Below are 15,274 nucleotides of genomic sequence, written 5' to 3'. Positions count from 1 at the left end.
GGGTTCCATCCCAGCTGGTCCCCCAAGCACCACCAGGAGTTATAGCTGAGTGCAGAGTCAGGAGTAAGCCCAGAGCATTGCTGGGTGTGGCCTCCCAACCCATCAAAAGAAAAAGAATCATGGGCTTTATCCTCTGGGGACAGATTTGGGGAGGGTGCTAGTGAAGATGATGGGGTTTATACCCCAAGTCTCCCCTTCCTGAGGTAGAAAGGAAAATGAGCCTGAGAAGGTTGAAGCAGGAAGCTTTTTCAATGGTATCTGTAGACCCAAAGAAGAGACCAGAAGTAAGATAAATGGAATAAATATTAAGGGGGCAGAGTGGGCAGCTTTCGGGGTGATGAAGAATCTAGGGTGACTGGCGATGTGTACACTGGGCACAAACCAAGGGGAATCTCAGTTCTAGGAGAGAAGAGTGTGACTGACAGGAAACTCGAGGGAGGCATTCCCCAAATGTTTCTGATGTTGGCAGGCTCTGTGATGAGACCAGCGTCATTTGTCATAGAAGACTCATTCATTATGAATAACCTTCCGGGGTGCTGTTGTCACATCAGTTTTACAGAGGAATTTCATCGTACAAGCACCTCCTTTATTTCTCTTTTTGAAAACGAAATTGGCCTGAGGAGGCCGGCCAGGCTCCGAGAACTAGCCGGGGTGGGGGGGGGGGTTTACAAAGGCTCTGACTGTATCTGGAGAAAGAAAGACTTGTCTGAGTCCCAGTTGCAAATGACTCACTGTGGAAATCTGTTTGACTTCAAACCACTTGAGAATCCCAGGAAAGGTATATGCTGTGGTATACGTGGTCCTTTCTATCCACATGGTCTGGCCGAAGAAAGGGAAAGAGAAAGCGCCTGTCAGTTGTCCAGTGAGACAGCAAGACCTCCCTGTGGTCAAATGAGATCCCACTCTCACATGCCTCTTTAGTGAGCGAACCAAAAACAGAAAAATTCTGGATGATCAGAGCTGCAACGCGGCATCAGCCACTTGCCCCACCGGCCCCACCCTCTCGACGGGTCATTCGAGGCGGAGCGTTGTGAAACAAACGCCCAAGATCACACTGATGATGAACTCAGGAGCAAGGCACGACCGGTTCCCAGCCGCCCAGCCCAGCAAGCCACTGAACCCCAGCCTACTGCCCAGGTTTTAAGTCACATTTGTCGCTCTCCCTCAAAGAGGTCATCCTTTCCACTTGGTTAGGTGCAGGGTCACTGGGTTCAAAGGGCAAAAGGGCAAGACTCACAGCAAATTCATTGTCGGGGTCCTTCTCTCCTTTCCGGAACGGCCGGGAATAGCTGAACTGCTGCACTTCGTTGGCTCGGTAGTAGCTGCATGAGAGAGGCAGGGGATTCTGACACCCACGCATTCTCACCCGCCGGGAACGCCAGCCTCAGCCTCTTCAAGCCCACTCAGAAGCAGGAAGTCTCCACCACGGAGGCTTCTTGATTTCTCATCTCAGTTGCATTGCTCGTGAATGAACTCCACGATGGTAAGAGGCCCCTGTCTTTATGTGCATGCGCCTCATCTCATTCTCGCAGTTTTATCACAGACTAACAAGCCTCCTGGCACGGAGCTTCTCAGGAAAGGCGCCCCCTCACCAGGCACGGTGAGGTCAGCCGCTACTCAGGAAACAGGGAATGCTTCCGAGCAGAAATAAGACACGGGAGGATCAACGACCTCAGCAGGAAGTTTCAGAATCCCCACCCGCTGCCTGAAAAAGCAAGCGAGCAAGCTCCCGGAGCCCTTGGAGTCATCGAGCCCAAACACAGAACATGGAAGAGACAGTTGGCCTGGTCTCCGTGTTTCATGTTTCCTCGCATTCACCAGCTGGAAACCCAAGCCCTGCTGCACTACTGGGAGTTTGCCTCCCCCCTACCCCACCGCCCAGGGCGAGATCTAGGTGGTCAGCGCCCCCTCTGCAGTGGGGGACACACGTAGCAGGGGCCATCTCTGTACTAGACACTGGCGCTCACGCGACGTGGAACCTGGCGGTGCCTGGCTCCGTCCTTCCCCATCTGCAGAACTGTGAGAAACACTTGTCTGTTGTTTCAGCCACCAAATCCGTAGTTGTCTGGGAGAGGTAGCCCTGACAGACTCAGGCAACAGACAGGTCTGACAAACCATGACGGGTTTCAGCCTTTCTACGTGGCATCTAGATCACGATCACGTGTCATGAGAAAGCTAAATGTTTTGGGAAAAACAAAACAAACGAAAACCCCCAGCAAACCATATTTACTTTAAAATCTGCTCTGGAACAGGCTTATCCTTGTAGTTGGGCGGCAGGCTCATCACAGGCTTGACGGTGAAACACTGCATGTCTGAGCAGATCGCTAAGGAATGACAAAGGGGGAAGCGGCAGCAGGCAGGCAGGATGACCACCACTCCTGCTTCGTAGAGGAAAACCCTACATCCATCATTCCTTCCTACCAAATGCCTGGATGCCACTGAAAATGGTTACCACATGCATTCACCAAGATGCCTCATTAAGCCATTAACCCTAGGACACTTTGGGGCTGGACACCTAGCAAACAAACTTGTTATGGGAAAACAGATGCTAAAGAAATACCAGGAAATAAATGACTGAAACTGTTTTAAACTCATTTCTTTGGACAAACATCCTTCTGTAGTAGATTCCCCGAACCCAGATCACAAGAATTTTGGTTACCATTTGTCAGATTTTTTTATTGTATTATTTTTGGTTTTGAGCCACACTCAACTGTGTTCAGGGCTTACTCCTGGCTCTGTGCTCAGCAGGGCTCATGGGATGTTATGCGCTACCAGGAACCAAATTTGGGTCAGCTGTGTACACGGCAAGCACCCAAATACTGTACTGTTTCTCCAGCCCCACCATTTGTTTCTTGAAAGCAACAGTGGGCACTATACTCAGCGTCTTGAATGTCATCTCAAATAAATATGACCATGACCAGACGGCTGTTACTAATGTCCTCTTATAAGGCAGAAGGCAAAGTAACAGAAAATCCAGCTCACACCACTGGGATGAAAAGTTGAGTGAAAATATATTTAAAAAATTATATATATATAGTATATGAAAATATATTACAATTATACATAAATAATAAAAATATTATTATATTTATTCCTACTATTAACTCTCCTTCTGACACTATTTATGAATCTGCATCTATAAGTAAAGGTAGTTAATAAGCATTAAATCTTTTTTGTTTGTTTCTCATATCCAGGGGCAAGGCTGCCTTTCTGACTTAATGGCTTTACAAATGGCTATTTGCTCCTCCCCAGAGCAGATCCAATGTGTCACAAGTCTATACCTTTACCCTGGAATTTCAGCACTGGGGTAAGAGCCCACTGGTATTTCTCAAAGTGAAGTCTGCACCAGAAGACAGAAACTTCTAGAAATGTCATGTTGGAATCTGTACCCCACAGCTGTGGAATTTGTCTCTCCAAAGTAATTCTTAGGAGAGGATAAAGTCCAAGGACCACTAATGCTGTTAGTTTACAAAGCCTGTTCACATAAACTGCCTCCTGATTTTCTTCCTCACAGAAGCACTGTTATCTAGAGAATTAGACTTGCCTCCATCACTCTACACTTCAGAAAGCCAAGGCCCATAGAAATTAAGTCACTTGGGCAATACAAAAAGTTTATGTAGAAATTGACTGAGGGCTGAGCACCAAGGCTCCAGTTTTTAAATCCAATTAATTCTAGAGCTAAGTTCAGTTCTTTCTAGGCTTTGGAACCTCCATCACCAAATAAGGATTGTCCTGGAGGTGCTTTGTTCTCCAAGTGCCTGCTATGTGTTAACAGGGTATGACTATTCTCCCCCTAAAGGTGCTCCTATCTACCGATACATCTATTATTATTATTGTCACTGTCATCCCACTGTTCATCGATTTGTTTGAGCGGGCACCAGTAACGTCTCTCATTGAGAGGCTTATTGTTACTGTTTTTGGCATATCCAATACGTGCGGGTAGCTTGCCAGGCTCTGCTGCATGGGCTCGATACTCTCGGTAGCTTGCCGGGCTCTCCGAGAGGGGTGGAGGAATCGAACTCGGGTCGGCCGCGTGAAAGGCGAACGCCCAATGGCTGTGCTATCACTCCAGCCCCTATTATTATTATTATTATTATTATTATTATTATTAACAACAACAACTCTCCTTAGGACCGGAGTGATAGACATCAGGTAGGGCGTTTGCCTTGCACATGGCCGACCCGGGTTTGATTCTTCCGTCCCTCTCGGAGAGCCTGTTAAGCTACCAATAGTACCCTGCCTGCACGGCAGAGCCTGGCAAGCTACCCATGGCATATTTGATATGCCAAAAACAGTAACAACAAGTCTCACAATGGAGACATTACTGGTGCTCGCTCGAGCAAATCGATGAACAACGGGACGACAGTGCTACAATGCTACATTGCTACCACTATTCACTAATCTGCATCTATACATAAAGGTAGTTAATGACATTAAATTTTGTTTGTTAATATACTCCAGGCTGTTATACTCAGGGCTTACTCCTGGCTGTGCTCAAGAATCAATACTCGAGAGCTTGGGAATCATATGAGGTTCCAGAGATTGAACCTGGGTCAGCCGCATACAAGGCGCTTACAATCTCTCTGGACCCTAGTCATCGAATTTTTGTCATGTACGTGGCATTATTTCAAATACTCTAGAGATCTTTACTCACTAAATTTAAGAACTCAAGGAGGAAGAACAAGTATTATCCCCACTTTACAGATGAGAAAACCAAGGCACAGAGCAGTGACTTGGTCACGTGACAGAGCTGGAGACTTGAACTTCACAGCCCACTTTATCTACCAGGCCCATTTGGGTCCTTTGTCTTATCTACCTTTCTTTCAGGCCTATTCAATTTTATAAAGTCTTCATTTTAACAAAACACATAAGTATTAGGGTCAGGGAGGTAGTATAGCGGGTGAAGTGCTTGCCTTACACATGGCCTCCCTGGGTTCAATCCCTGGCACCCCATATGGCTCTGTGAGCTCTGCCAGGAGTGATCCCTTGAGCACAGAGCCAGGAGTAAGTCATGAGCACAACCAAGGCTTAGCCCAAAGACCAAAAAGAAAGAAAGAACCAAAAGTCAAAATGAAACAAAATCACCAAAGTATTAAAGTGCCCTAAGTTTCTATTCTTTCGTTCAGAGAAAACATGTAGGCTGGAAGACAGTGCGAACGAGTCTGACCCGTGGTGCTCCAGGCCCCCACATCTGGGGTAACCTGGTAGTCCTGAGCGCAGCCAGCCCCCCGCCCCACACTGCTGGGCCGAGTACTGAACCTTCAGGTCCACACTGCTGAGCTGAGCATTGCTGGGAATGACCACAGGAGAAACAGGAGCGAGGGAAAAATGTACTGATTGTTCAATAAATGATGTGTTCCATTATTTAAAAAAAAAAAAGAAGAGAGGTATGTATCTTTTTGCGGGGGGGGGGCTGTCACACCCAGCAGTGCACTGGGGTTACTCCTGGCTCTGCACTCAGGAATTACTCCTGGCAGTGCTCAGGGGACCATATGGGATGCTGGGAATCGAACCCGGGTTGGTCGTGTGCAAGACAAATGTCCTACCTGCTGTACTATCTCTCTAGCCCCCAGGAGTTGTATATCTCTATCCAGAACTCAGAACAAAAAGTCTTTATCTCAAGCCCTCCAGATTGCTCTGAAATATACCTTTTTAGGTTCAAAAATCTGACCATATTTATCACTTAATACTTCTGAGCCACCAACTAAGGATATGAGGGTCCAGAGGCTTTTACAAAAAAATAGGAGAATAACTGGAATGGTTCGATGCACGGTCTAAAACCCAAGACATACGTAATGGGGGATGAGATGAGATGGCACTCTGCACTGTTCGGGCAGGTGCGCCATGCTCCCCTGGCAAGGATACACTGCTTTGGGGAGGCCTTGATTTCCTCTCCTGGGGGGGTGGTGCTCGTCATCTTCTCCGCGTTGGGGAACTGGGTCAGCAACCTCAGGCTGAAATCCTCTCGCCGCTCATATTCCTTCCCTCGGTAGATGAAGATTTTATTCTGTAGGTCAGGGAGAGGGAGAACAAGGGAAATACATAAACTTAAAGCATCGAATGGCCAACTGGAGATTCTGGTGGTGAGAAGCTACTCTCCTTCCCAGCCAGTGAGCAAGCAGCCCACCACAAAGTTTTCAAGGAATCCCCAGAGCCACGTTACTACGACATACGTTCATGGTTTACGTGGGGAACTAAGCCAAAGGCACAACAAGTGTTTCATGCAGTGCTTTCAGAGAGTGACCAAGTAACCACAGCTGCTCTGTAAACTACCTACACTGATACTCAGGAAATATGGAGTTTAGGCCCCAACTGGGATCCAGGACAGTACAAAGCTTGGTTTAACTGCTCTTTAAGGCATTAATTTATATGCAGGTATAAGCTCATCTCATACTCCAGGGATAACTGAAAGACAGCCATTTGAATAGCACTGCCTTAGACAGGCATGAAGAGAATCAACGCAATGCATCTCCTACCACAATGATGCAGTGATGGGACAGAAAATAGAGGGAAGAATCATTTAGAGCAGTTATTAAGATTAGCAGCATTAAAAGTTCAGTCAAAATAACTGCATTAAACACTGCTTGCTTAATTTCCAAGCGAAGATTATTTTCCCTCTTTAATAAAGTTAAACTTTTAATTTGTTTTTGTTTGTTTGTGGTGCACAGGGGTTACTCCTTTCTCTGCACTCGGGGATCACTCCTGGTGGTGCTTCAGAGACCATATGGAATGCTGGGGATCAAACCCGGGGTGGCTATGTTCAAGGCAAGAACCTAACCAGCTATCCTACTGCTCTGACTGCAATAAAACTGAACTTTTAATATTAAAAAAAAAAAAGCAAACCACCATCTTAGGCCCTTGCACGGGAATAGTTATTGTTGTCTATGCAAGTTCATAGGTCCATCTGCCAACTCTGAAACATCTGCCATAATCTCTTGAGGCTTCTTCCATTCATTCATGATCCCAAAATCAGATGACATTACCAACACAGATAGGTACTGCCTCCCACTACTCTCAGGATGCAGAAAAAAATCACTTTTGGTATGAAGGTCTTCATACTGTCCCAAACTTCCTGTCTCACTTCCCAGATCACCCAGTAATGCCTGTTCCCTCCACAATGGTCACCCTTCATTCCTAGCATTTCCATATGCTGTCACCTGTTTAGTCTGCCTGATGTCTCTTTGTTTTCTTAATCTTCTGGGTGTGCTTGGGCCATACCTATCAATGTTCAGTGGCTACTCCTGGTTTTATGCTTAGTGGATCATATGTAGTACCAAGGATAAAACTGGGGTAATCCTCATGCAAGGCAAATGCCCCACACCCCACACAATCTCTCCAGCAATGTTCTTTCTTAAAGTCCTTAATTTCCCATTTCACCTGTCACAGTCCTTCCTTAAGTTCTTAACAACATGTAAGTCCTTAACTCCCAGCTTAACTTTCAAATTACACCTGAAGCAGAAATTGGCTGAGTACCCTCTTCTTATTCTTGAAAAGTTAAGTGCATGATTATCTTTTGAGTTTCCATAAACACAACCATGACCACAATGAAGCTAGAGAACAATTTCTTCACTACCAAATCTTCCCATTTCTCTTTGCAGCCCAACCCTCCCTCAAACTCCCAGAGAAACACTGATGTTTTTTGTTCTTATAGTCTTGACTTGGCCATAAAGCTATATATCACTGTCACTGTCACTGTCATCCCGTTGTTCATTGATTTGCTCAAGCGGGAACCAGTAACATCTTCATTGTGAGACTTGTTGTTACTGTTTTGGCATATCAATTATGCCACAAGTAGCTTGCCAGGCTCTGCTGTGAGGGCGAGATACTCTAGGTGGCTTGCCGGGCTCTCTGAGAGGGGAAAAGAATTGAACCTGGGTCGGCTGCGTGTAAGGCAAACACCCTCCCCGCTGTGCCATCGCTCCGGCCCAAAGCTATATATATAAAAGTTCATGTAACCTTTTATGTTTAACTTCTTTCATTTAGCACAATGCAGCTAATCTCATTCATGGATATTAATTATTAATGGAATACATAATAAAACCATGGGTTGGTATACCAGAAATTCTTTCCTTTTCATTATCAAGTAATTTCTCAATATATGGGCATATCACAGTTTACATGTTAACTAACTTGAAAAACATTTAGGTTGTCAAGTATCCAAGAACAGATGACTGGTTAAAGAAACGATGGTATATCTACACAGTGGAATACTATGCAGCTGCTAGAAAAGATGAAATCATGAAATTTGCTTATAAGTGGATGGACATGTAGAGTATCATGCTAAGTGAAAAGAGTCAGAAAGAGAGGGGCAGACATAGAATGACTGTACTCATCTGTGGAATATAAAATAATATGAGACTAACAGCCAAGGACAGTGGAGACAAGGGCGGAGAAGATTGTTCCATGACTGGAACCCTGCCTCATGATTTGGGGAAAGGGGCAGCTGGGATAAAGAAAGGATCCCTAAATCAACGATTGTTAGAGGGATCCCTCGGGATGGGAAATGTGTGCTGAAAGTAGATAAAGAACCAAACATGATGGCCTCTCAGTATCTGTATTGCAAACTATAATGCCCCTAAGTGGAGAGAGTAAGAAGGAAACTGTATGCCACAGAGGAAGGGGGTTGGGGGTAGGGGTGGTGGGAGGGATACTTGGGGACATTGGTAGTGGAAAATGTACACTAGTGAAAGGATGGGTGTTCGATCATTTTATGACTGAAACTCAATCATGAAAGCTTTGTAACTGTATCTCACGTTAATACCAAAAAAAAAAGGGGGGGGGTAGAAAAACATTTGGGTTGTATATAGACTCTGGTGTTTATGAATACAGTGATAGAAAAACAATATGAATTTCTGTGTGAAAAAATGCATTTGACACGGGTTAATATAGCCATGTTCAGAAGGATATTTGCACCCCAGTATTCACTGCAGCACTATTCACATAGCTGAAATCTGGAAACAACCTGAATGTCTAAGAACAGGTATCTGGATAAAGAACCAAGGGTACATATACACAATGGAATACTACTCAGCAAGAAAAAATGGAGGCACACAGTTTGTTACTACATGGATAGATCTGGAGAGTATCATGCTGAATGAAGTCAGTCAGAAGGCGAGGGACGGACACAGAGTGATCTCTCATATGTGAAATATAAAGGAACAAAGTGGGGATATAACAGCTGCCCAAAGGCAAGAGAACTTGAGAACTGGCCTTCAGTAGGAAGCTTATCACAGTGGGGTGTGGGAGGGTGGGGAGTAAGATGAGGAGGGTGCACAGGGGCCCTGGGACAATGGGGGAGGAAAGGAGACACTGGTGGAGGGTGTGGCACTGGAACTGTGTATGAAAGAAACTCTGCCATTAAGAGTAATATATACCATGGTGCCTAAAATACACTCTTGTTAACAATTAAACAGAATACCTTTCTTGTCCATGTTCACTGATACGTTCATTTGTGTGACAGTTTCGTTAGTGTCTCACATGTTAGGGTTGTAAACCCATGAAGGCAGATACCATGATGATAATCGGTGCCTCATCTCTAATACCTAGTCTGTGCTCGCCACAGAAAACTGACGCTCCGTAAACAGCTACTGTGCAAACGGAAGAATGAACTGCCTCCTCCTTAGGCAATTGCAGGAACACAAAGTGCTCTCTTTTCCTACTTTGTCTTTTTTAATTAAGGGAAGGAAGATGAATAATATGTATGTTCAAATAAAGCTCAGTGCTAAGAAAAGCTGTTTATTTATTTATTTATTTTTGGTGGAAGGAAATGCTAGATATTTTGTTTCTTGCGACTGTAAAACTAGTATCTCAGTTGAGATAACTTTGACAAGGAAGAAAGACATGGTCCTTCTCACTAGCACAACAGACTTGTGTTTTATTTTTGTGAACTCTTGCAATCTTGAGATTAGAAGTTTGCTTTTCAAACCAGCTCTGGCTGGAAATAAAACCGACAACTAAATCCAGCTGGTTCCCCAGACTGACCTGGGGTAGCAGAGCTGTGCAGGGGAGAGCTCTGTTTTTCCCGTTTTCCTTCCACCTGGGAAAAGTCATTTTACCAAAGAGCTGCCAGGAGAGCAGAGGTGGCCGGGCCAGGGTGAAGGGGCGCCATTCAGGAAGCAGTTTCCCTCCCCAAGCTCCCCCGGTGAGAACAGGGGTCTGCAGCTGCTAACCCACCAGGCCCATCCGGAAGAGAGCCGAATTCCTTCCCTCCTTCGGACCCCAGGCTTAATGGCTCTGCAGACCACCCCAGCAATCTTACCCGCAGGAAAGAAGGGAAGCCCTGCCCGTAGTATCCGACAGCGAAGTATTCAGGCTGGGGCCTCATGGCCTTGATGATGTTCTCATAAAACAAGGCTCTTTTTTTCTGGAAAAGAAAACAAAGACATTTCATAGGGAAGCAACCAGAGGGCTGGCGGGGGAAAAAAAATCAAAGAGCAGACTATTTGCTTTGCTGTTTCCCATGCATCATGAAAAATGAAAGATCACTGAAAAATAGTTTGTGGCTAAAGAGTTATTCTTGTCTTGAATCAGAGGCTCAGGATCTTCCAGATCGGGTCTAGAAGATCTAGGGGGCAGGCGGGGTGGGGGTCCCTGAAGCTATTTGGAGACAGATGGCTTCTTCCTCTGGAGAGGGAGGCCATGCTTAGATTTCACCAGTTTTTTGAAAAGTGTTCAGGACCTTACCAAGGCTAGGGAGCACTTTTTGAGATTCACTGACGGTGGCTGTGCATGGCCCTGAGAATAGATCCAGAGACTACAGCTTTGGGCTGACAATTTGGGCAAAAGCCCTTGATTCAGTTTTGAATGCCCAGAAGGGGGTAGCAGTGCTCTGATTTTCAATCTCTGGTTCTGCCCCCGAGAGAGGCTGCCTAGCGAGGACTGCACGCAGCATGAAAGAAAGCAAACTGGGTGGCCAGGCCCTGGGGCCTTGAAGCAGGTCCCAAGACCCTTGCCACAAAGATAAGCATGATACAGGCCAGTCACAGTTTCCATTACAAGGACGCTGTCTTAAAAGTCAACACATTACTGCTAGATCGCAGCTCAATTTAAATAGGAAGTCAGTAACTTTCTCATTGATGAACTTATTTCAAAGTGAACTTGAAAATCATCCCATCAGGTATGGATTGCATGAGAATGGATGATCTGGAGATTTGTGACTCATCTACTAAAACGATGAGGTGGAGGTCAGGGAGATGGTTCAAAGGAACGGGATACATGCTTTGAACACACTGGGTCCCGGGGCTGATCCCGGGCACCACATGCCCACCCCCCCAGTACTGCCAGCACTGCCAAAGTGGCCCCGGCACTGCTGGCCTAAGTACGGACTGAACCATCGGTCCTGCCCAGCCTGGGCTAAGGATCACCAAGAACAGCCCCTACCCGTCCTCCCCCCCCAGCACTGCTTGGGAGGACACCCCCACCAAGTTATTGGATGATACAGCATTGGGCATTTAGAAGGCTTTTTTGATTTTAAAGCTTCGGTCAGTGCCTATAGCCAGGTCTAACACACAGGTTGAGGGGACAGTAAAAGAACAGCACTCCAGGGACATTCAGGAGGAACAGGAAGACATGAGAGGCAAGATCTGGAAGAAGAATCTTATAACTCAGCAAATATCCACAAAGAAACCCAAGGGAGGTGGGGAATAAGAAAAGATGAGTGAAAGACTGGGAGTTCATTCATTCAGCAGGGCTCTGAGAACTCGGAGCCCAGAACAAGCGGGCGACAGAAGACGTCCGAAAACAACTACAGTATGGACAGTATCCACGGAAGGCAGAGGAGACAGGACAGGGGCGTGGTGGGTCCCAAGAGAAGGCAAAGGAGCAGACGCCCGGACAGGATCCTGAGCACTCAGTCAAGGAGAACAGTAACTGCCTTTGGAACATCAAAACGCTTATTTACCGCAAGGTTTCCCTTTTCACTTTAAAAAACAACGTTTACTCTCATTTCATAAGCTTACAAAAAAACACCTTCCTAGACACAGATTCTAGCCATCCTGCTGGCCACTTGACACAACGCTGACCCAGACTCACCAGGAGATTGCCGAGGCCCTCGTAGTCAAACACTTTACTCTCATACGTCTCTGCCAACTCTTTGCTCAGTTTGATCGCCTTCTCCCACATCTTCAGAGAAAGAAAGACAAGCAGGGTTAAAAGTGGAGCACGAAGCAGACACTGGCCCAGCGGCAAAAGCCATTTGAAAGTTTCTGACAACCAGCGAGGAGCCCTGTGGCTGAGTCTCTGCGGATGTCCCCGACTGGCCTCATTGTTCGAATCAGCTGCCTTTTCCTTAACAGCATAAAGCTGCTAGAGACGGGCTGTGGGCTCGGGGGCATCATCAGTAATTCTGTTTGAAGGAAAGAAATAACACCACATATCTCTATGACAAAGTTTAAGGGCAAAGGATGGAAGTCCACTGAAAGTTATCTTGCTGAAATGAAATAAAGTTGATATGGACTTTCTGTCTCTGTGTGTGTCTGTGTGTGTGTGTGTGTCTGTGTGTGTCTGTGTGTGTTTGTGTGTGTGTGTCTGTGTGTACTTGCTGATAGCTTGTCTGAGAATGTGACAATAGAAGACAGGCAAACTATGCTACTACACAAAACCTGAGAAAATTTTTCCAGTCTAGGGCCTTGATTTCCCATTTCCAACTAAACCGTCTTTTCGTCAAATAGAACTTAGGGAACTGATGTGCATGGAAGTCATAGGCTAACGCACCTGTCTTCTGTCTGATGCTAAGAACCCAGAACGAATCTGCCTATCATTTTGGCAGTTTATAAAATGTCTCATGGCCAGGTGCCTTTAAGAACACAGCCCTGGACATCTCATAATCGTTGTCCAGGGCCTATACCCACTGTATCTTGCTGCTGAAGGAACACATGTGCAGCCCATCTGCAGTTGGAAAACATTTTCAAATTAAATCTTTTGAGATGATCACGTGCCAAATTGCCCCCTCTGAAACGGCAGGGCCTGAATCACGAAAAAGCTGCTTAAGTATGCAGTATGGAAACCTTCCCAGAGGGGCGGTACTGGTGCAGGAACAAGCTTAAAACAATTGGGTCTGGTTCTCCCCTCATTTCACCAGAAGCTAAGTCAGCTGTTCTGATGGTACAATCAGCACAGGGCCGAGCACAGTGACTCACAAACTGTGCTCTCCAGTTCTAGGGTCCCAAAGGCAGAACTGTCTTCTTTATTACCCTAGTATTATTTGCCTTTCTTCACAGTCATTCTCATAGAAGTACACAGTGGCACTTCCCAGAGACTATTGTAAAAGCAGATAGGAAAATTCTGCCATCTTCTATCTAAGCTGGAGCTTAAAGAGATTTTCAGAAGTTGTAAATAATGTCATGCGTGTCACTTGTTAAGAAACAGAGTAATATTTTCACCAAAAGATATGATTTATATCAACAGATAGTATATGTTAAAAGGAAAAACCAGTACTTAATTTTATATCTTCATTTTAAGCATACTAAGTTACAATCATGGTAAGCAGTACCAATAGTTTTTAGGAAGGCAAAAGGGTACAAAGGCGATAAAAATTAAGCAAATATATTTGCTATCTGGTCCTCGAGTTCATAAGTAAAACAGGCAATATACCCATCTAATTGGAAAATAAATCTAGAATCACCCAAAACAGTTACTAGCACTAAATATATAATATTATCAGCCTGTTTATGTATTTATAACTACAGGTTCCAGTGATGAAACAGGTGTACTGGCTGCTTCCAGATGTAGAAGAAGCAGTACAGGTCTTTGGACTATCCAGACCTCTGAAACTAGAAGAATCAGAAGTATATTTTGTCTGGCTAGTATGAAGCATCTTTCTTATTTTTCACCTCTCTTCCCTAGCCCTTCTGCTTTCTCCTGACCACAGATTCCATAATGGCCCAGCCCAGTTAATGTTTACCTTCTCGCCCCTGTAGGGATTTAGGCTGCTTGTTAACACCTACGTGGTCAGACAGGGAGTAATTGTGGTCTGGGATGTTCAAGAATTGTTAGCCAATAGTCTCTTGAAAATGCACAGAAAAGGATGGTACCAGCTCTCAGTCCAAAAACACAGAAAAGGCAAAATTGTGGTGAAGGGAGGAAGGGCATGACTGCAAGGTTTATCCCCGTTGGGCTAAGTGCCCTCAAGAAAAGGGATCTTTATTTTCTTGATTATCTAAAGTCGCTTCATCTGCCAAGAAAAATACTAGCATTCAAAGCGACACAGGTGGACAGTGGGTAGGAGTTTCCCAACCCTTGAATTTGCCCCAGCAAACGGAGTGTCTTTGTTTTTCCAAGGTGGAGCTCCCCAATCCCACCTGAGTTTATGCTAACGAAGGAACCCAGGGCAGCCTTGAGATGGTCTAACCTGGAGACTCCCAACACAGAATCTCCATCAATGGGGTTAGAAACTTGGGCCTTGAGCTACACAAAGTCAGCCAGTTCCTCGGTGAAACAAGGTGGGGCTGAGGGCCAGGAGTGCTGGAGGTTGTGCCTACTCATGTGGCTGATGGTTTATATCCACCAGGCATGTATGACTGATGCGCTCCCACCACCTCACATTCTGCACAGGAGGCCTAGAGAAACATCCTGATGGATGAACGCATGTCGGGACAGGGAGAGCCCCGAATCTATGGGGAGAAGACCCAGCAGCTCTGCTCTCGGGGACCCTCCTTTATCTGGCTTCCTGGGCTTCTTCACTAGGTTCTTCCCACTTTGTCTCCTTCATAATAAAACAGTAACGACAGGAACACACTGCTAAAGCAAGTTCTGAGAACTGTTGATGCACATAGTGAATACTGGCGAAGGCATCCAAAATTAGAGTCAACTGGCTTAGTGGCCTCAGTTACATTCATATCATTGTGTCTGGATATTTGGGGGACCTAAGGACCCCAGAACTTGAGGCTGGCCTCTGACATGAGAGCTGTCCTGTTGGGGACTGTCCTTACCTCATGGAGTCTGTGCAACTGCATAGTAAGTGTCACAGTGGCACCGGGGTCACCCATTCTCCCCCCAGAGCCAAACCAACAACCCACACTCACTTTGCCTTTGTCAAAATAGGAGATGATTTCCTGGTACAGCTTCTCTTTAAGCTCCTGCTGGGTATAGACGTAGTAACTGTCCCTCTGAAGCAGATGGGGCACACAGGGCTTGTCAGACCACTGAAAAGCAAACAGAAGTGACAAAAGAAATTGAGACAATAACTCAATCAATCAGTGAAAGGAGATTCATATGACAGATATTCAGCCCCAAATAGGTCACAGATACATTTCAACATATCGTTTGACTCACTTCT

At 45.6% G+C, this 15,274-nt stretch overlaps 1 protein-coding gene across 1 annotated transcript in view; it reads right to left on the bottom strand.

The window, feature by feature from the left end:
• Positions 1–15,274, bottom strand: part of DOCK5 (dedicator of cytokinesis 5) — a 231,279-nt gene that overhangs the window by 19,560 nt on the left and 196,445 nt on the right. Inside the window, exons 38-44 of the mRNA XM_055144886.1 lie at positions 15,021–15,140; positions 12,031–12,120; positions 10,259–10,363; positions 5,866–6,007; positions 2,231–2,312; positions 1,238–1,322; positions 733–819 (exon numbers count right to left, since the gene is read on the bottom strand). Coding sequence (XP_055000861.1) covers positions 733–819; positions 1,238–1,322; positions 2,231–2,312; positions 5,866–6,007; positions 10,259–10,363; positions 12,031–12,120; positions 15,021–15,140 — 711 coding nt within the window. The remainder of the gene's footprint in view (positions 1–732; positions 820–1,237; positions 1,323–2,230; positions 2,313–5,865; positions 6,008–10,258; positions 10,364–12,030; positions 12,121–15,020; positions 15,141–15,274) is intronic.

This window comes from Sorex araneus, chromosome 7 (genome assembly GCF_027595985.1).
Source record: "Sorex araneus isolate mSorAra2 chromosome 7, mSorAra2.pri, whole genome shotgun sequence".
NCBI classification, from domain to species: domain Eukaryota; kingdom Metazoa; phylum Chordata; class Mammalia; order Eulipotyphla; family Soricidae; genus Sorex; species Sorex araneus.
Note: the sequence above shows the minus strand (reverse complement) of the source record. Positions and strands in the feature narration are given on the sequence as shown.